A 19,990-nucleotide genomic window follows, 5' to 3' on the forward strand; every position below is an offset into this window, starting at 1 on the left:
AAGCAACGTTATAAGAGAAATGGTGGAAGAAGGGGGGATAGTTTGGCTTGGAACAAACATAGGTGGCAGAGCTCACAGAATGATGGATTAGAGCCAGAAGAGACCTTGGCGACCGTCTGGAGCCTGATTTGATGTATGAAGCCCCTCTCTAATGTCCCTGGTCTAATTATCTGAAGCTCTATTTATCCTGAGACGAGGATAGTTTCTATATAACTTCTGACCACAGGACCCAGTTCTGCCATCTGGAATGATAAGGAATCAGTTTAACCACACTTGCATAGCATTCTTGTTCAAACCTTGAACATAATTTCCACTACCCAGTCCCCCTCTGTCCAGATCTCAAAGCTAAATATACGTAGCTTCCTCAATGATCCACCACATGACATGGTTTCCAAGAATCCTCACCACCTTGGTCATACACCAATTTGTCCAAGTTCATCCTTAATTGTGACATCCAGAAATGAACATAACTTTCTAATTTTGGTGTGGCCATTGTGAGGTAGACTGACACAACACAACTCCCTTGTTATGGACCTAACGGTCTTGTTCATGAGGCCTAAAAATCACAGTAGCTTTTTTTCCTTTGTCCTATCTTTGTGAATCCATACTGAGTTTACAGTTAAATACAAGCCCTTAAGTCTCTCTCATAGAACAGCCATCATCGTTCTGTTAGTTGTAAAGGTAAAAGAAACCATTGTAATATCTTTTTTCCTGATTTTGAGATTAATATATATCACTTTAAAAATCTGAAAATTGAAACCATGATTTTAAATATTTAATGGCTGTAGTTTCTTCATGTAGAAATGTCCATTTATTTAACCAGCCCCCTAATGTTAGACATTAAGATTGTTTTCAAAGAAATTGCTTCCTATTACCAATCATATTACCATAGATTCCTGCTACATAAACACAATCTAAATCTTCCCGCTATCGACAAGGCTCTCCATGATCTGGCCCCTAATTACCCCTCTGGCCTGACCTTGACTACTCTCTCCCACTTTTCAATACTCTCCAGCTACCTTGGCCTTTTCAGCTGCTCCTTGATAAACCAAACCCATTCTTGCCTGAGGTCTTTGCATTTGCTGTTCCCTTTTCCTGAAATGTTTTCCCTCTGGTTCTTTCCCTGACTTGCTCCTTTACTTTGCTGAGATCTTTTTGCTTAAGTATCTCCTCCTTAGAGAGGCCTCTCCCAAGCACTCTTTTAAAGAACTCTTTTCCTACCCCAGAATTTTCTATGACTTCACTGTATTTTCTGTTTATCTCTTATCATCATCTAAAAATTACTTTATTTGGGGGCACCTGGGTGGCTCAGTCAGTTAGGCATCTGCCTTCAGCTCAGGTCATGATCCCGGGGTCCTGGGATCGAGCCCCGTGTTAGGCTCCCTGCCCAGCTGGGAGCCTGCTTCTCCCCCTGCTTGTGCTCTCTTGCTCTCTCTGTCAAATAAATAAATAAAATCTTTAAAAAAAATAAAATTATTTTATTTGTTTTTCTGGTCATTGTGCTGTCTTTCTCCATAAGAATGTGTTTAGTTTCATAAGGCCAAGGATCTTACCTGTCTTGTTTGTTGTATCCTCAGCACCTAGAAACAGTACTTGATATATAGCTAGGTGCTCACAAAAGTTTTGTTGAATGAATACATCTTTTTACGCACCAGTGACTATTTCCTTAGTATAAATTCCTATGTGTAAACTTACTGAGCCAAAGGACAGGAACATTTTTAAGATTTTTGATACATACTTTTTTAAAAACGATTTTTATTTTTTATTTTATTTATTTTTAGATTTTTATTTATTTATTTGACAGAGAGACACACAGTGAGAGAGGGAACACAAGCAGGGGGAGTAGGAGAGGGAGAAGCAGGCTTCCCGCTGAGCAGGGAGCCCGATGTGGGGCTCGATCCTAGGACCCTGGGACCATGACCCGAGCCGAAGGCAGACGCTCAATGACTGAGCCACCCAGGCGCCCCAAAAGATTTTTATTTTTAAGTAATCTCTACACCCAACATGGGGCTTGAATTTACAACCCTGAGATCAAGAGTCACATGCTCTACCAACTGAGCCAGCCAGGTGCCCCAGATTTTTGATACATATTTTCAAGTTGCCTTCCAGAAGTACCCCAATTTGCATACCTAATAGCAATAGACAGGAATGCCATTAGTCACCCTTGCCACTACTGGACATTATAATAAAAAAATCTTGCTTCTTTGAATACAGGACAAAAGACAGAGTTCTGTGACATGTCCTAGAGACACCTTACCAAGATGACATTGATCCATTGACTGCGACAGCCTGGGTATGGTCCTCTGACATTTACAAATTCATCTAAATGCCTCCAAAACATTCTATTATCCTGTCGATGTGTCTCTATTTTATCTAAAGGGATAATAGAATGAGAGTGGTATCTGAAGGGCTGTCATAAGGAAGAACAATTAGACTTCTACACAGTCACCTCCCATTGGGATGATTTATAGCATAGTACATTTTGGCTCGACAAGGAACAACCTCCTAACAGTTAGTGGACTACAATGGGCTGCCCTATGAGACTGTGAGCTTCCCAGTACTAGAAGTTTTCAAGCAGGCAGAGGCTAGATAAACACCTGGTAGTGGTATTATGGAAGAGTCATGACACACATGACAGATGTATTCATCACATGAATGTCATTTCACTAGCTTTAACTTCATCCTGTTCTCTTTCACACCCAGGACCCAGATCAGAATGTAAGAGAGGGAACATGACCTTGCCCTGGGCATGACCTCAAATATATATGTATGTGGTACACGGTGTGTGTGTGTGTGTGTGTGTGTGTGTGTTGTGTCACAACAGCTGGCAACCCACCAGCATGTCCCAAGACCACAGTTGAGAACCACTGTAATAGAGGGATTCTTTATATAGAGTGGAAAGTAGAGCTGAAAGATCTCTGGGGTTCCTGTAAGCCAGTGGTTTTCAACCCTGGCTACACATAAGAAATCCCTGGGGAGCTTTTCAAAAAGGCTAGATCCCCCCTCAGACCAATTAAATCAGAATATCTGGGGGTGGGGTCCCAGGCTCCCTATGTTGAAAAGCTCCCTTGGGGATCCTAATGTGCAGCCAGGGCTGCGAACTATTGCTTTAGAGTCTGTAATTCTTCTGGCACTGATTTCAGTGTTACGCTGTGTCTGAGAATAAGATCTGGTAAAAACTTTAACATGAAGAATATCAGACCATGACTTGGGAAGAGCCACACATGCAGTCTCTCTTGGATTCAGCTGCCTCTGCCTTTTGTAACTCCTATATCTATATATGCCCCAACTGACCAATGTTGGCCCATAGGTAGGGGCATCTCTACGCCCCTATTCAGCAGGAAGAAGTTACAGAAGATGAGACCTTCACCCTCAACAACTTTAAAGATTTAAGGGTCAAAACTGTTAGAGGGGGATGATGTGGGAAACAAAGGCAGAAGAAAAATGATTAAATTTCCTTACTCCCTACAGCCCACTGACAAGTCCTTGAAACAGGCAGAGTGACATTCCTCTAGGGACTCAGCTGTCTCGATGCTGACACTTTGCTAAGGGCAAAAGGCCATCCTAGCCTGAGCACCCCCCGCCCCGATCCTGTAAGTCTACTTTAACATATAAAGAGGTTTAGAAATTTCCTTTTTCTCTAAACCCCTCAAGATACAGGTTAGCAATCATCTCCCAAGCATATGGCCCACTGAGATACATCTGAAGGGTCTCATGACTGAGGTTTTATCAGACGGTAATAAATGACCTTTTCCCAACAATAGCTAGCCCCCTCAAGGTCCCAGAAACCTGGCTTCCAAAATTCCTTAGAGACTTATGCTATCCCTAACCCCCTCCCAACTTGAAAGTATATAATGGGCCACTCCTCATGACCCCATTGCAGCTCTTTCTGCCCAAGGGTCCTGTCCCCGTGCTTTAATGAAATCACCTTTTTGCACCCCCCCCCCAATAACCCAAAAATCAAAACAAAACAAAACAAAAACCCAGACTATGACAGGAGACCCAGGCTCTGGTCCTATATTTAATATTTGGTATGACCTTGGACAAGTCACTTCACTCAAGTTCCTCTCCATTCTTTCATCACCAAGGAAGAGATAAGAATTCCTGCTCCCTCTTTTCTGCCAAATTCTCATTCAAATGAGAATGTTTGTAAAATGCTTACAGTGCTTTAGTAACAATACCTGCATGATATTTTCTTCTTCACAAAGTGCTTTTGCATATATTCCTTCTTTTAACTACTCAGACACCATAAAACACCATATACAGGTAGTATTATTAAAACTCCTTAATTAATTAAAAAAAATTTATACAACATTGACTGTTACTTTGACTCAGGATATTAGTGCTGAAGGGACCTTGCACATCATTGATTCCAGTCTAATCCCATCATTGCACAGGTAAGGAATTTGAAGCCTAGGGAGATTAAGTGACCTGTTTCACGTCATCCAACTTAGCCAGTGGCAAACTCAAGACTAGAACCCATGTCTACCTGGCTTCAAAGCTATTACTTTTACTGTAGCACGTGGCCTGTCCCTCAGCATCTCCTTAGTACATATAGGAAACATGGTTGAGTGAGGAAGCCTACTTTTTCAGCATTAGCTCTAGCCGGGTCATTAGTCTGATGACTGCTGCAGTCTCCTTTAAAGCCATCTAGTGATAACGCCAGCCCATTTCAGCTGAATTGGAACTACAGATAGGATGGCCTTCGTGCAAAGCATTAAGGTCTCCAGCTAATGTGTCTACGAGCAGCCTGATCAGAGAGCAGATAGCTCTCTGCTATACATAATACATAGCATCCATGTACTTTGAGGTTGCTAAAAGGGAGAAACTAGATCCTGTGCCTGTTCCCCTAATGCCCAGTTATATTCTCTTCTCAAGTTATTAAATCAGGGAAAAGCCTAGAAAAGAATAATCTCTCACGGTTTTAGACATAGATTTTATCACTGATAGCAAATACATACTTGCAATTTTTACTAGATTCCTCTATTTCCCTTTTACACGTGGAGCAACATTGCTATGATACACACAGTAAGCTTGCTTCGAGCACAAGTAAACACATATTTGCTTCACATTTGGACACGTCTTCCCAGGGGTTTTAGGTCCCCTACCATTTGTTTCTGTGTGTACTTCTCAACTCCGCTTCCTATTACTTAGCTGACCCTCGTATCTACATTCAGCTCATGCTCTCTACTTGGGTCATAGTAGAGTCCGTAAACGTTTGTTGAATAATTGAATGAAAGTCAGACATGTTCTGCCCCATTTTCTGTAAGTGTCCTAACCCCCTGTCCTCTACAACTAAGTCTTTGCGATATGCCATTCAATGTGCCAGCAACGGCCTCCCACTTGCTGCCAAGACCGTATTTCCCTTTCCGTCTCATGATGCAGTAATAGTCGTCTCTTTTATGGTATCTTCCTAAACTATATCTTCTTGGTTTGGCCTTATAGTCACTCTTAAAAATCCCTCAGTCCGTCTCCCTGAGATGAATATGCTGAGGTTCTTTGGTATGCTTCTATTTCTTTGCCTGGTTTTCCCACTAGATTATAAGCTCTCTGAGGCTAAGGATGAGCTCTTACTCCCACTAAGCGCATGTGATATGTCGCATCCTGATGACTCTTTCCAAATGATTTAATGACACCATGACTAGCTATTCCTCACAACTTGCTTCGCTCCGGTGTTGTGGCCTTCTAAGGCTCAGTCCCCTATGTGGTGCTCAAGCAGCTAACGAAATTGAGTTAACCTTCCAGGAAGCCGGCTAGGATCCTTTATGAACTGTCCTCCTTCAGTGGAATGTGGCCACAGGGCACGGTTGGGGTAGTGGTGAACTCTAGTGCCTGGGAAGTTAATGTTTCAACATAAAACATCTAGGTTTGATAATTACGTAGGACTATCATTGTGGAAGTAAATAAAGCATGCCTCAAAGTCACTCTGTTCCTAACTAACCTTAACGTGGTGTGTTGGATCTTAATTATTAGCCCTTTCTGTAATTCCTATTGCCCCTTAGCCTAGGGAGCAAAATTACTCTATGAGGCAAGGAAGATAAAGTTCCCACTTAGCTTCTGGTCTGCAATTTTTACTGATAGAACCATGACATGGTAGAAACAAACTGGACTTGGAGTCAGAATATTTGGTTTCAAGTCCTGACTGTTCTTGGTTTTATGACCTTGAGCAAGGTCATTTCCCTCCTGTGGGTCTCAAATCCATCTGTAAAATGCAAACAATAAATACCTCACTGGATTTTTTTTTTTGTGATGAAAAAAGGAGATAACCTATATGAGAATGGTTTATAAACTGCAAAGTGCTATGAAAATATGAAGGATTATTATGATCGCTTTGGAACCAGCCTCAATGAAATGGTACAGAATACTACCACCCGTTCAGACCTCGTAAGAACCTAAAAACACAAAGAGAGCCATCTTGTGCACTCAGGCAGCCTTCTCTGCTAGCCCCACGTTCCATACAGAGCTGGCCCAACAAGGACTCCTCGGTGGAGCCAATGCCTTTGAACGGGACCCAGGGGCTCAGGTGCAGGGCATGGGGCCAGCAAATCCCCACTGGCAGTGAAGACCAAGGACTAGAACCCCTGACAGAGATGAGAGCTGCCTCCTACCCCTTGGATGTTCTTCTTGGACACCTTAACTAATTTTGTTGGCTTCCATTCCTCATCATCCCCATCATCGTCATCATCACCAGCACTGTCCTCAGGCTCATTCACAGAATGCTCTGAATAATATTTTAGATCCTCGATGTCCATGCTTTGCTCCAGGAACTTTTCTTTAAAACGGGAAGGTTTCGGCTAAGAAGAAAGGTTTGGAATGATCAGTTAATAAAATTTTAAAAACACACGTAGATCAAATCTTCCCAGTAGCTGCTGCCAGCTATCTTCTCAGAGCTGAGATTTCAGACTCCCTCAAATATAGCCCCTTGGCTTTCCCAGTCAGAATTAATTCTGCTGTAGCCTTTGGCCTTACAGAGTCTTTGAAGGGATGGAAACTGAAGGGGTAGTGGCTGAGCAATCTGAGGGAGGAAAGAAGGACTCATGATATGATGAGATAAGTATCTTTGGATGGACAGCTGAACACTGCTCTTTTCTCCTGCTCCCCCTCCGTTGTTACATAATGCCTCTACATGGCCAAAAGTCAGCCTTCTGGGGAGGGAGAATGCCTATTTTCCTCAAGAGTGGACTGTAGTTTTATTTGGGACTCCAGGGCAAACGGAGATGCTGGAATTTGGGATTTTTTAAAGATTTTATTTTTAAGTAAGCTCTGCACTCAATGTGAGGCTCGAACTCACAACCCTGAGATCAAGAGTCGCATGCTCTACTGACTGAGCCAGCCGGGCACCCTGGGGTTTGGGGTTTTTCACTCTCAACCTCTTCTAAAAGACGAATCTAGCACACTCACCCCCGACCGTGGCCACACGAAGGTATTACCAGCACTGAGCAGTTTACCTTAGGTGGGATATATTCGAAAGAAGAGTCTGGAGATAGAAGGGCATCCTTAGGAAGATGAGGTTTCTGTCTGCTGGCTACCTGGAGGAGGGTCAGTTTCTGTTTGAAAAGAGAATGCACAGTGTATACTGCAGGGCAGCTTCCGGGAGTGTTGATGGCTAAAACATACGGATTCCTAAGTTAGCCGCATTGAAACCATAGTAAAGCAGGCTGGAGGACTCTCACTTTAGAAGATCAGTATTAGATTCAGAAAAGAGCAGATTAAAAAATGTGTGTTTATACCATTTTGAAATGCACATGACCATATCATACGGAAAGTCGCTATAGACCTCAAAAATAGAACCGACTCTTCATACTCGGGGCTGTTCCCAAGAGCTGCCCTCAGTTGCAACAGGGTCTCCCAGGGCTTATTAGAAATGGGTGGGAAGCCGTATTACCTGCTTGATGATTTCATTCTCTCGGAGAAGCTGCTGATTTTGCTCGCACACTTCTCGCATCTTCTCAAGTTCTTCATCCTATTTCCAGATAGTGCAGTGATAGGTGGGGTTATTTTCGGCACTACATGTGGGTTACCAAACAACTCACATAGACGAAAACACAGTGCTGCCAAGTTGCTGGAGCAGATGGTTTTTGCACAGCAGGCACCGGCACCCAGAAAACTGCCTGATTCCCACCAGTGCCTAGGTGTCCTGAATGCCACTTCTAGCCCAACGCTCCCAAGCGGTCCTGACCGCACTCAGAGGAACCATGCGCTCTGCCCTAAATGCTCTCCTTATTCTCTTCTATTCTCAAGCCTTACGTCCCTTACGCATTCACATCAGGATGCTGATTAAGAGACCCCCATGGACAGTTAGCTTCGTTTCTTTCAAGTCTACAGATGCTTTTGTTTACCCTTCTAAACACAGACTAGGCAGTTTATTTGCTACTCTAATAACCCTGATTAAACTTCCTGGCACTTAAGACAACCAGATTCACAATTTGTGCATATGACTTTAACTAGTTTGGTTATGTCTTTGATGGGAGGTGCCAAGGAAACCCTAGAGACTTGTGCTTCAGAAAAAAAAAAAGGATTCTAAGTTGGACAAAATAGTGTTCCAACACGCTGCTAAGGGGTGTGGTGTTCCCAGGCTCTGGGAGATATTCAGACCCCAGGCACTTTACAAACATGTCAGGTCTCAGCTCAGAACAGGCTCAAAAAGAGAAAGCTGAATGCCCTTAGGATTCTATGGGATGACTGAACTTTCTCAACCCTTTTGGAGCTCAGGGCTGAGGCAAGGAACCAGGAGGCCTCAAAGTCTGGTGTGGAGTACGTAATGTCATTTCCGTACCAAAAAGGAGGTTATGCTATGCATGGTTACATTCTAAATACCCCTAAATTGATCAAATAGGGCCCAAAGGCCATAGAGGTTACTATTATAAACCCCTTTTCAGTAGTTACTCTCCGCTGCAAGTACAATGGTGTAAATCAGCCAGGATTCGCAGCTGGGCCTGTGGACCCCATCTCTAGAGACCCTCGCCCCATTATCGTACCTGGCACTTGAGTATGCTCAGCAGCTGCTGCTCCTTCTCACTCACTGACTCCTCTAGCTGCTTCTCTGCCATTTGGCTTTGCTGCAGCTGGCTGAGAAGGTAGAGCACCTAGAGAAAGACACAGCCCAATGGGACCAACAGCATGACAGGAGAAAGGAATTCCGGCTTAGTCCAAGCGGTGACCCAGAGGAGTCCTCTGACTTAGAGGTCCCTGTTATCTTTCCTTCTCATGGCTTGAAGCAGTAAGCGCAGCCTCGATGTTAATCTTGGTATCAAAGTTGGAGGCTAAGAGCCACCGTGTGTGTCAGCTTCGACAAGTAATTTCTCTCTTTCGGGTTCCTCGTTTGCAAAACTTGGAAAAGACGACTACACAGGCCTTCGAAGGCAACTTCATACCCCACCCCTCACTGTCTTTTCAAAACTAACAACAAAAATGACCCTCTGTTTCTCAGTATAGCTTCTGGGCTTGCCAGAGCTTACCTTCTCTTGGTGCTGCTGTTCCACCCTGACCAGCTCTGCCTGTAACTCGGTCTCGATTTCGGCAAAATGATTTCGTTCCTCAAACAGCATCTTCTGCATGTCAGCGCAGCTGGCTTTGTTCTGTTTCAGGCTGCTTTCAAGCTTGCTGACCTGTATTTTGGAGGAGACCAGCTGGAAGGGATAAAAGAAGATGAGTTTATTTGGAGAATGGCCACCTTTCCCCATTCATTCGGCAGGAGAATGTCGGCTTTCCTGAAACGGACTGAGAAAAGTTCCTCCATGTCCAGAGTCCATTTTTTTCCTATGTCACATGGATTCTACCAGTGAATAGGAACAACGCCACCCAGGCCAAGAGTCCATATTTCTGTTGAAATCGAGCTCTTCGAGCTAGGAGCCATGGCTAAGGTCATTCAATCTCTTGCTCTGTCTCCGGGCAAGAATGAACTGAACACAAACAGTATCTGACAACTCCAAATTCTGATATTTAAAACTTTCTTCCTTCATTCTGAAGAGGAATCCATAGGACACACCCTTATGGCCAATTAGGTCCCATGTCAGAACGTCTGAATTCGCGTGTTGAAACTAGTAGACACGTTAGCTGGTGCTGTAGGTCTGGCTCTTCAGGCTAGACTGATATCCTGTGCTGGCCTGGTTTTATAGTCTCTACTAGCCCACACGGGGAACATCATAAATACCAGTGTTCACAAGACTAATCAGGATTTCCTACTTGGTAGGACGAATCTGCTAACCCCATCCAAAAACATATAAAGGATAACATCGCTCAAACTTCCAGAGTTGGAGTTTGTATGCTTGTCTCAAAGTGAAGATGCCTCAGTGACAACGTAAGATGATATATTATTATTATTATTTTTTAAAGATTTTATTTATTTATTTGACAGAGAGCAAGAGAGGGAATACAAGCAGGGGGAGTGGGAGAGGGAGAAGCAGGCTTCCCGCAGAGCGGGGAGCCCGATGCGGGGCTCGATCCCAGGATCCTGGGATCATGACCTGAGCCGAAGGCAGACGCTTAACGACTGAGCCATCTACGTGCCCCGATATATTATTTTAAAGCCAGTGAAGATGTACTTTCCTTAAGATGAATATATGTGAAAAGATGATTAGGTTTCCTCTTTTCTAGATTGTACCTTAAACTTTTTGAATACACATCTCATAGGTGTTTTTTTCTTTTTTTTTAAAGATTTTATTTATTTGAGAGCAAGAATGAGAGATAGAGAGAGCATGAGAGGGGGGAGGGTCAGAGGGAGAAGCCGACTCCCTGCTGAGCAGGGAGCCCGATGTGGGACTCGATCCTGGGACTCCAGGATCATGACCTGAGCCGAAGGCAGTTGCTTAACCAACTGAGCCACCCAGGGGTCCCCCTCATAGGTGTTTTAAAAAGTAGTGCAGTATAGGCAGAGCGGACACCCAGGACTCCAAGATGGCGTCAGTCGTACCAGTGAAGGAGAAGAAGCTCATGGATGTGAAACTGGGAGAGCTGCCCAGCTGGATACTGATGCGAGATTTCACCCCTAAGGGCATTGCTGGAGCATTTCAAAGAGGTTACTACCGATATTACAACAAGTATGTCAATGTGAAGAAAGGGGGCGTTGCTGGGATTTCTATGGTGCTGGCAGCTTATGTGCTTTTCAACTACTGTCGTTGTTACAAGGAACTCAAACACGAGCGGCTACGCAAGTACCACTGAAGAGGGCCCAGTGTGGAGGCACATTCGGCATTCCTGACCATGACCTTTGCCTGGCACCCTTGAATCCTTTCATATTCTAATTCAGAATTAACATCCAATAAAAGATGACTGGTACTTGGAAAAAAAAAAAAAGTAGTGCAGTATAATAGTTTCTGTTTAACCAGTGGCCTACTATGGCATCCTGATTATTTTCCCAATAATAGTAGCAGACATTTATCGAGCACTTGCTGTACGCCAGGCACGACAGGTATCAACTTGCAAGTCATATATTTTTCTATGTGACTGGCCTGTACTTGTTCACACCAACCTTTCCCCATAAAACTCTCTAATACTAGTGTCATTGCGGCTTCTACCATGAAAGGTGGCAATAACACTACGACGGTATTCCCGGCTAACATCTTATTTCAACCTATCCAGCCAGACCCCTAATTGCTGGTAGGAATAGTGATGCTTACCTCTCCAATTAAATATTTCAGGGCACACTTGGCTTCCAGGATGGTAGCAATATTCTCCCAGCGGTGTTTTGGCCTGTCTTCACTTTCTGCATCCAGCAGCTTTTGCTGTAGGTCAGCAATCTGAGCACTCCTTCAAGGAAAGAAACAGTGAGACTTACTGCTAGCATCCTCAACACCAAGGAGGAGAGCTCTGTGGGGTTCTTCAGATAGGTTTATGGATGGAGGTATCGGTGAAATAGCATTTAAATAATGACTGAATCGGGGCGCCTGGGTGTCTCAGTCGTTAAGCATCTGCCTTCAGCTCAGGTCATGATCCCAGGGTCCTAGGATCGAGCCCCACTTCGGGCTCCCTGCTCGGTGGGAGGCCTGCTTCTCCCTCTCCCACTCCCCCTGCTTGTGTTCCCTCTCTCGCTGTGTCTCTCTCTGTCAAATAAAAAAATCTTAAAAAAAAATAATGAATGAATCATCTGGCTAGGATTTTATACAGTATCTCAAATCCTGACGCAAAAGGAACCTGAGAGACTATCCAAATGGTTTTATTTTATTAAATACTGGTTGCAATAAATGGGTCATATAGTGGGACTTGGAAAGATTTGTTTTAGTAGGGCTTCTGTTGCAGTGCATTGACTGCAATGTGACTTTGTCTTGAGGCCATGTAAGTTCAGAGTATGATATAGTGGCTCAACTATGCAAGGAGAAGAGTCAGGTTGGAGAACTGAAGGAAAAAAATTCTCAAATGTACAAGCACTGGGGCGCCTGGGGGGCTCAGTTGGTTAAGTGTCTGCCTTCGGCTCAGGTCATGATCCCAGGGTCCTGGGATGGAGCCCCGTGTCGGGCTCCCTGCTCAGCGGGGAGTCTGCTTCTCCCTCTGCCTCTGCCCCTGCTCGTGCTTTCCCTCTTTCTCTCTCCCAAATGAATAAAATGAAATCTTTAAAAAAACAAATAAAAAAAGGACAAACAGGCAGATGTTCTTTGTTGGAATCAAATACCAAATTGAGACCGATGGCTAGTGCTGTGAGAGGTTATCTTGAAGTGCCTACCACAGAACAGAGAAGTTTCTTTTTTTTTTTTTAAAGATTTTATTTATTTATTTGACAGAGAAAGAGGCAGCGAGAGAGGGAACACAAGCAAGGGGAGTGTGAGAGGGAGAAGCAGGCTTCCCGCGGAGCAGGGAGCCCGATGCGGGGCTCGATCCCAGGACCCTGGGATCATGACCTGAGCTGAAGGCAGACACTTAACGACTGAGCCACCCAGGTGCCCCAGAACAGAGAAGTTTCTAAGAAGACTAGATACCCTGACCCCAGTTATAGCTTACAGATGCTTTCTGATCAAGTATGGCCTGAGAGCAAGGTTTACATAGTATTTCAGTTTCATTAACAGCTTCCTTCTCAAATTTGCAATGTATCCAGTGAGAGGTAGTATGCCAGCCTATGTGAAACAGACTGCTATCTAGGGTACTATAAAAGAAGATGGGGACCAAAATAATCTAAGATAGCAGTTCTCAAATCTTAGAGTCTCAGGACCCCTCTACACTCTTAAAAATGATTGAGGACCTCTGAGAAATTCTGTTCATATATATTACAGTATTGAAGGTAAAACTGAGAAAAAATTAAACATTCATTAATTCACTTAAAATAACAATCCATTGTAATATATTTTATGAAAAATACATTTTCTAAAACAACAAAATAATTTAGTGAGAAGAGTGGGACTCTGTCACAGTTTTACGAATCTCTGTAATATCTGACTGAGTAGAAGACAGCTGGATTCTCACATCTCCCTCTGCAATCAGTCTTTTGTGACATGTTCTGGTTGATGTTAATAAAGACAATCTGGCCTCCCAGGGATATGTAGTTGGACCAAGGAGGAGCATTTTAATAGCCTATTCAGATAACTGTGGATATTCTTCTTTGAGACCACACTAAAACCCAACAAGTGGTAGTTCCTTAAAAATTAGTTGAAATGTGGCATCTGAAACCACTGCTAAGTAAACTTCTCTTACTTTCTTATATTAAAATCCGTTGGTCTATCTTGTAATCTGAATGGCTCTTTTATCCACACATGATTCTGTAACATATCATTTGGACAATGTTGAGTGATGCAAAGTCTCCAAATGTTAACACATTTCATTATATAATATAAAAAAAATAAACAACTCTTAGTAATCACCACTGGTCTCCTCGGAAAAGTTAAGAAAAACTGTCAAGCCCTTGGGGGCAGATAAAAGTTTTCCAGAATTCTAAGTTTTGCTTGAAAGCTCAATTCTATCTTTAGTGACAAACACTACCAGTTGTTTTTCTTGAAGTGACAAGCTCACTCTGTTCACTTTTGAGAAAATGCCTGCCAAGTACTCAAGCCTGAATAACCATAGTTCATCAGTGCTTCTTCCGAATACAACGGATGTTCCATGGAAAAAGAGGCCTATTGAGCTCACACCTCCAACAATTGCACAAGTGCTTTTCCTCTGGACAACCCTCAGACTTGAGCAAAACAGCACAAGTGCTCTGCGTGTTCTTCCTGTCCTGTCACAGAGAATACTAAATAGATTTGAACTCAAGGGTTGAAATTTAATAAAATTAACAATTTGTACTGCTTTATCAAAGCCATTCTTTTTTTTTTTTTTTTTTAAAGTAGGCGCTATGCCCAATGTGGGGCTTGAACTCAAGATCCTGAAATCAAGAGTTGCATGTTCTACCAACTGAGCCAGCCAAGCGTCCCTATCAAAGCCATTCTTAGGTAAAAGTGATTTAAAGAAACAAACAAACAACTGAGAGTGTGTGGTGGTGAAGTATACAATGACCACTAGCACAGACCGGTGCCCACTGCTTTATTTTTTTATTTTTTATTTTTTTTTTAAAGATTTTATTTATTTATTTGAGAGAGAGAGAATGAGAGAGAGCACATGAAAGGGGGGAGGGTCAGAGGGAGAAGCAGACTCCCTGCCGAGCAGGGAGCCCGATGCGGGACTCGATCCAGGGACTCCAGGATCATGACCTGAGCCGAAGGCAGTCGCTTAACCAACTGAGCCACCCAGGCGCCCCCGGTGCCCACTGCTTTAATTCAAGCTATGGTATGAGCAGTTTTTGTCCACTGTTGCTTGGCACCATCATGGCAAATGTCGATGGAGTAAAAACGGCAAATGAAGTCTTCACATTATTATAAAAATCATTTTAATTGCTCAGAGACCCCCAGGGGTTGCAGACAATACCCCGAGAACTCTGGCCTAATATATAGTCCTTTCCTTCAACAAGCTTATGATCAATTTATATTGACAAGACTAATAAATGTAAAAAATTAATAAATATAAAGATAACATACATCCACTGTACCACATACATGATTGACTACTGTAAGTTCTGACAGGGTTTAGAGAGGAGGATGAGTGGGGGATGAAGTGTCAGGGAAGGCTTCTTGGAAGAGGTGAGCTAGAACACTTCAGGATTGTTGTCTGTCATATGGCCTTTCCTGTCTCCTCTGACAATTCATGTCCCTTAGGTATTTTTAAAATTTAGTTTATGTCTCGGGATGCCTGGGTGGCTCAGTTGGTTGGGCGTCTGCCCTCGGCCCAGATCGTGATCCCAGAGTCCTGGGATCGAGTCCTGCGTCAGGCTCCTTGCTCAGGGGGGAGCCTGCTGTTCCCCCTGCTTGTGCGTGTTCTCTCTTTCTCTCTCTCTGACAAATAAATAAATAAAATTAAAAAAAAATTCAGTTTATGTCTCATCAACTTTAGGGAAATTGCCTTGATTAAACTCACTTCTGTTTAATTGCCCTCTACTTGGCACCTGCCTAACATTTAATCATTTAATTATGCACAGTGGTGTGCAGGTGAATGTTTCACAACCAGCACTTAAAAAACCAGACCCGATTTGTAATTTTGCTATTTCTGTGGTATAAATGTGGTAAGCTATCAAGGGTTCACAACATTCCTGCAATTTTAACAAATGATTCCAACACACCACTGTGGCATTATACTATTTCCACTTGAGAGCAAGGGTGATGCCACCTACTTTCTATATATCCCAACTGCATGCATCCAGTGCCAGCATAAAGCAGACACTCAAATGTTGGGTGACTTATAGACATATCCAAAGATAAACAGCTAGTACGTGTTGCTAGAAAAAAATTTAAATGATCATTAAGGTCTTCTGGGCAATACAATTCTATTATCCTAAGACACTATAAAATCTCTGTGAAAGTTCGATTCCTTCTAGATGTCATAGATACTTAGAAGACAGTAATAGTGATTAGAACAGCATAATTTCTGGTCTTAGAGCCAGAAAAGGAGAAAGAGAGAATGTTCACTGAGCACTTCTAATATGCCAAGTATTTGCTATGTGCTTTACGTACTAATCTAATGCTCATGATAACTTTACTTATACATTATTATATCTACTTTGCTGATGATCCCTAACGTTCTCTTCCTTCTGTACTGTTGCTCTTCTGCCATCAGTTCTTGATTTCCTCTAAAGTTTTGTTTTTAGCCAATTCTACATTTCAGAGATACTAACATGTGGTGCAACATAAAGAGCATGGGTTTTGGAACTAGATAGACCAGGTTTTTTTTTTTTAAGATTTTATTTATTTATTAGAGAGAAAGAAAGCACAAGCAAGGAGAGCGGCAGGCAGAGGGAAAGGGAGAAGCAGGCTTCCCGCTGACCAGGGAGCCCAATGTAGGGCTCGATCCCAGGACATGACCTGAGCCAAAGGCAGACGCTTAACCAACTGAGCCACCCAGGCACCCCGATAGACCAGGTTTTGAATCCCAGCTCTGTATAACCTTGAGCACGTTCCTTAAGATTTCTGAACTTGTGGGGCGCCTGGGTGGCTCAGTTAATTGGGTGTCCAGATCTTGATTTTGGCTCAGGTCATGATCTCGGGGTCATGGGATCGAGCCCTGCATTGAGTTCTGTGCTTGGCAGGGAGTCTGCTTGGGATTCTCTCTCTCCCTCTGCCCCACTCCCCTGCATACTCTCTCTAAAAAAATAAAAATTAAGAAAAATAATGAAAAAAGATTTCTGAACTTCTGTTTAAATCTTTAAAGTCAGAAGAATGATACTTAGGGGCACCTGGGTGGCTCAGTCAGTTGAGCATCTGCCTACAGCGGCTCAGGTCATGATCTCCGGGTCCTGGGATCGAGTCCTGCATTGGGCTCCCTGCTCAGCAGGAGAGTCTGCTTCTTCTCCCTCTCCCTCTGTCCCTCTCCCCAACCCCAGATCATGTGCTCTCTCTCTCTCTCTCACTCCCTCTCTCAAATAAAAAAATAAAATCTTAAAAAAAAAAGTGATATTTACCTCATAAGGTATAATACTTCACAGGGAGGGATTAAATGAGAAAATGTATCTAACGTGTCTAGTGAACTGTATGGTTCAAAAAAATTGCTACGTTTTCTCACTTCTCCATCATCACAAAGCCTTTGAAAAACAAGTGTTTGAATCACTGGATTGATAGGCTCTATTTTGAGTCCAGGCATAGATTTTTATAAATTACAATGCCTTAAGAGATAGTCACATTACCTGAGTTCCATTTCAGTTTCTAGGCTTTCAATCTGCTTTGTAATGGAATCCTCTGACTCAGAAACTTGACCACGTAGTTCAGCAAGCGAGAATGTGCGCCTCTGTAAAGAATAGTGGGAATGAGGACGAAGTGCTAAAAGGAAAGTAATCCTCCAAAGTTGTGAGGGTTTTTAGGGGGCGCAGAGTCTGATTATTGGTAATGTATTTCCATGAGGGTGCTTACCCGGAGTTTAGGAGGTGGATTCTCCCCAGATTCCTTTTTCTCTTTGAGTTGAGCCACATCCTGAGCCAGGATCTTTCTATCTTCAAGAAGGTCATTCAGATGGCGTTTGGCTTCCTCAGTACTGACCATAACCTCAATTTCATTTGCAAGCCAATTCTAGAAGAGAAATCGGTGATGTTGGGTTAGGGATGAGGGATCTCTGGCCCATGGGCTAGATTCAGCTCCAGACTTAATTTCACTCAGAACAGAGCCCACACAAGTAGAAGTGAGATTTCCATTCATGCCTACACTCACCCAAAATTGTAATAGCTCTCCAAGAGCTCTTAACAGCAATATCCCAAAAGGTCATAAGAAAGGCTTTCTGCAGAAAATCTTTCTCTAGATAACCCTAGTATTTCTAAACACTGTCTTTGCCTTCTCCATTTTCTCCTTAACTTGTCCTTAACTAGTCATGATAAGGAATTGAAATATATTTTGATTATCTGTTCTATTTAATACACAGGTACCCATTCTTTTTTAAATTTTTTATTTGAGTATAATTGACACATAATGTTACACTAGTTTCCTGTGTACAACATAGTGATTCAACATCTCTATATGTTATGCTTTGTTCACTACCAGTATAGCTACCATCTGTCACCATACAACGCTATTACAGTATCATTGACTATATTGATGCTATTCTTTTTATTCCTGTGACTTCATTCCATAACTAGAAGCCTGTACCTCCCACTCCCCTTCACCCATTTTGCCCATGCCTCTACTCCCCCTTTCCCTCTGGCAACCATCCGTTAGTTCTCTGTATTTATAGGTCTGATTCTGCTCTTTGTTTGTTCATTCATTTGTTTTTTAGATTCCACATATGAGTGAAATCATATGCTATTTGTCTCTCAGTCTGACTTATTTCACTTAGCATAATACCCTAGAGGTATTAGGTCCGTCCATGTTGTCACAAATGGCAAGATCTCATCCTTTTTTTATGGCTGTGTAACATTCCATTGTGTGTGCTGTGTGTGTGTGTATCATATCTTCTTTACCCATTTATCTATCAGTGGACACTTAGGTTGCTTCCTTATCTTGGCTATTGTAAATAATGCTGCAATACACATGGGGTGCAAATATCTTCAAGTTAGTGTTTTCATTTTCTTTGAGTAAATACCCAGTAGTGGAATTACTGGATCATATGGTATTTCTATTTTTAATTTTTTGAGGAACCTCCATACTGTTTTCCCCAGTAGATGTACCAATTTACATTCCCACCAACAATACACAAAAGTTCCTTTTTCTTCACATCCTTGCCAACACTTGTTATTTTTTGTCTTTCTGATTTTAGCCATTTTGACAGGTGTAAGGTAGTATCTCATTGTAGTCTGATCTGGTGAGTAGTGATGTTAAAGCATTTTTTCATGTGTCTGTTGGCCATTTGTATGTCTTCTTTGGGAAAATGTCTATTTAGGTCCTCTGCCCATTTTTTAATTTGATTGCTTTTCTGGTGTTGAGTTGTACAAGTTTTTTATATATCTTGGATATTAACCCCTTATTGGATATATCATTTGCAAATATCTTCTCCCATTCAGTAGGTTGCCTTTTTGCTTTGTTGATGGTTTCCTTCACTGTGCAAAAGCTTTTTATTTTGATGTACTACCAATAGTTTATTTTTGTTTTTGTTTCTCTTGCCTTAGGAGACATAATTAGATATGCACTCTTAATCTTTAAAGTCGATGAATGAAATTTTTTAAGCAAACAAAACTAAATTTAGTTTCTAAAAAGTAACCATCTCTGAGAACATTTTCACTTTTTTTTTTAAAAGATTTTATTTATTTGACAGAGAGAGCACAAGCAGAGGGAGAGAGAGAGAGAGAGAAGCAGGCTCCCTGCTGAGCAAGGAGCCCGATGTGGGACTCGATCCCAGGACCCTGGGATCATGACCCAGGCCGAAGGCAGCCGCTTTTTTTTTTTTTTTTAAAGATTTTATTTATTTGACACAGAGAGAGACAGCGAGAGCAGGAACACAAGCAGGGGGAGTGGGAGAGGGAGAAGCAGGCTTCCTGCCGAGCAGGGAGCCCGATGTGAGACTCGATCCCAGGACCCTGGGATCATGACCTGAGCTGAAGGCAGCCGCTTAACTGACTGAGCCACCCAGGCGTCCCCATTTTCACTTTTGATGGAGACATACAATGCTTAAAAGTAATCAAAAGGAGGGTGGAGTGAGTGAATATATTAACATCAGATAATGTAAAATTTACATCAAAGACTATTACTGAGGATAAAAAAGATTATTTCATAGTGGCAAAGGAGTCAATTATTCAAAAGGACTTAATCCTTAATGTTTATATCTATAATTTAAGCACCAAAATCATACATAAGCCAACAAAGGAGATAATATGAAATCACAAAAATACTCAGTTGATCCAAAAGAAGCCAGAAAACAAACAAAATAAAAGGAATGATGAACAGATGGGACAAATAGAAAATAGCAAGATAATAGAGTCAAGCCTACCCATATCAATAATCATAATAAAAGCAAATGGTCTAAACACCCCAATTAAAATGCAGATTGTCAGACTGTATTATAAAAGCTAGACCCAACTATATGCTGCCTAGAAGAAACACATTTTATTTTTTTTTAAATTTAT

At 42.3% G+C, this 19,990-nt stretch overlaps 2 protein-coding genes across 3 annotated transcripts in view; one reads left to right on the forward strand and one right to left on the reverse strand.

Annotated features, from left to right (window-relative positions):
• Positions 1-19,990, reverse strand: part of KIF4A (kinesin family member 4A) — a 114,917-nt gene that overhangs the window by 4,691 nt on the left and 90,236 nt on the right. For both annotated transcript variants that reach the window (XM_078064664.1, XM_078064665.1), the window contains exons 21-28: positions 17,355-17,510; positions 17,132-17,232; positions 11,619-11,748; positions 9,459-9,629; positions 8,979-9,086; positions 7,886-7,963; positions 7,449-7,547; positions 6,609-6,794 (exon numbers count right to left, since the gene is read on the reverse strand). In XM_078064664.1, the coding sequence (XP_077920790.1) occupies positions 6,609-6,794; positions 7,449-7,547; positions 7,886-7,963; positions 8,979-9,086; positions 9,459-9,629; positions 11,619-11,748; positions 17,132-17,232; positions 17,355-17,510 (1,029 nt within the window). The remainder of the gene's footprint in view (positions 1-6,608; positions 6,795-7,448; positions 7,548-7,885; positions 7,964-8,978; positions 9,087-9,458; positions 9,630-11,618; positions 11,749-17,131; positions 17,233-17,354; positions 17,511-19,990) is intronic.
• LOC118518981 (ATP synthase F(0) complex subunit f, mitochondrial) lies at positions 10,845-11,277 on the forward strand. Its single transcript, XM_036066132.2, has one exon. The coding sequence runs from the start codon at positions 10,897-10,899 to the stop codon at positions 11,161-11,163; it is 267 nt and encodes an 88-aa protein (XP_035922025.1). The 5' UTR covers positions 10,845-10,896; the 3' UTR covers positions 11,164-11,277.

This window comes from Halichoerus grypus, chromosome X, assembly GCF_964656455.1.
Source record: "Halichoerus grypus chromosome X, mHalGry1.hap1.1, whole genome shotgun sequence".
Classification (NCBI taxonomy): Eukaryota; Metazoa; Chordata; class Mammalia; order Carnivora; family Phocidae; genus Halichoerus; species Halichoerus grypus.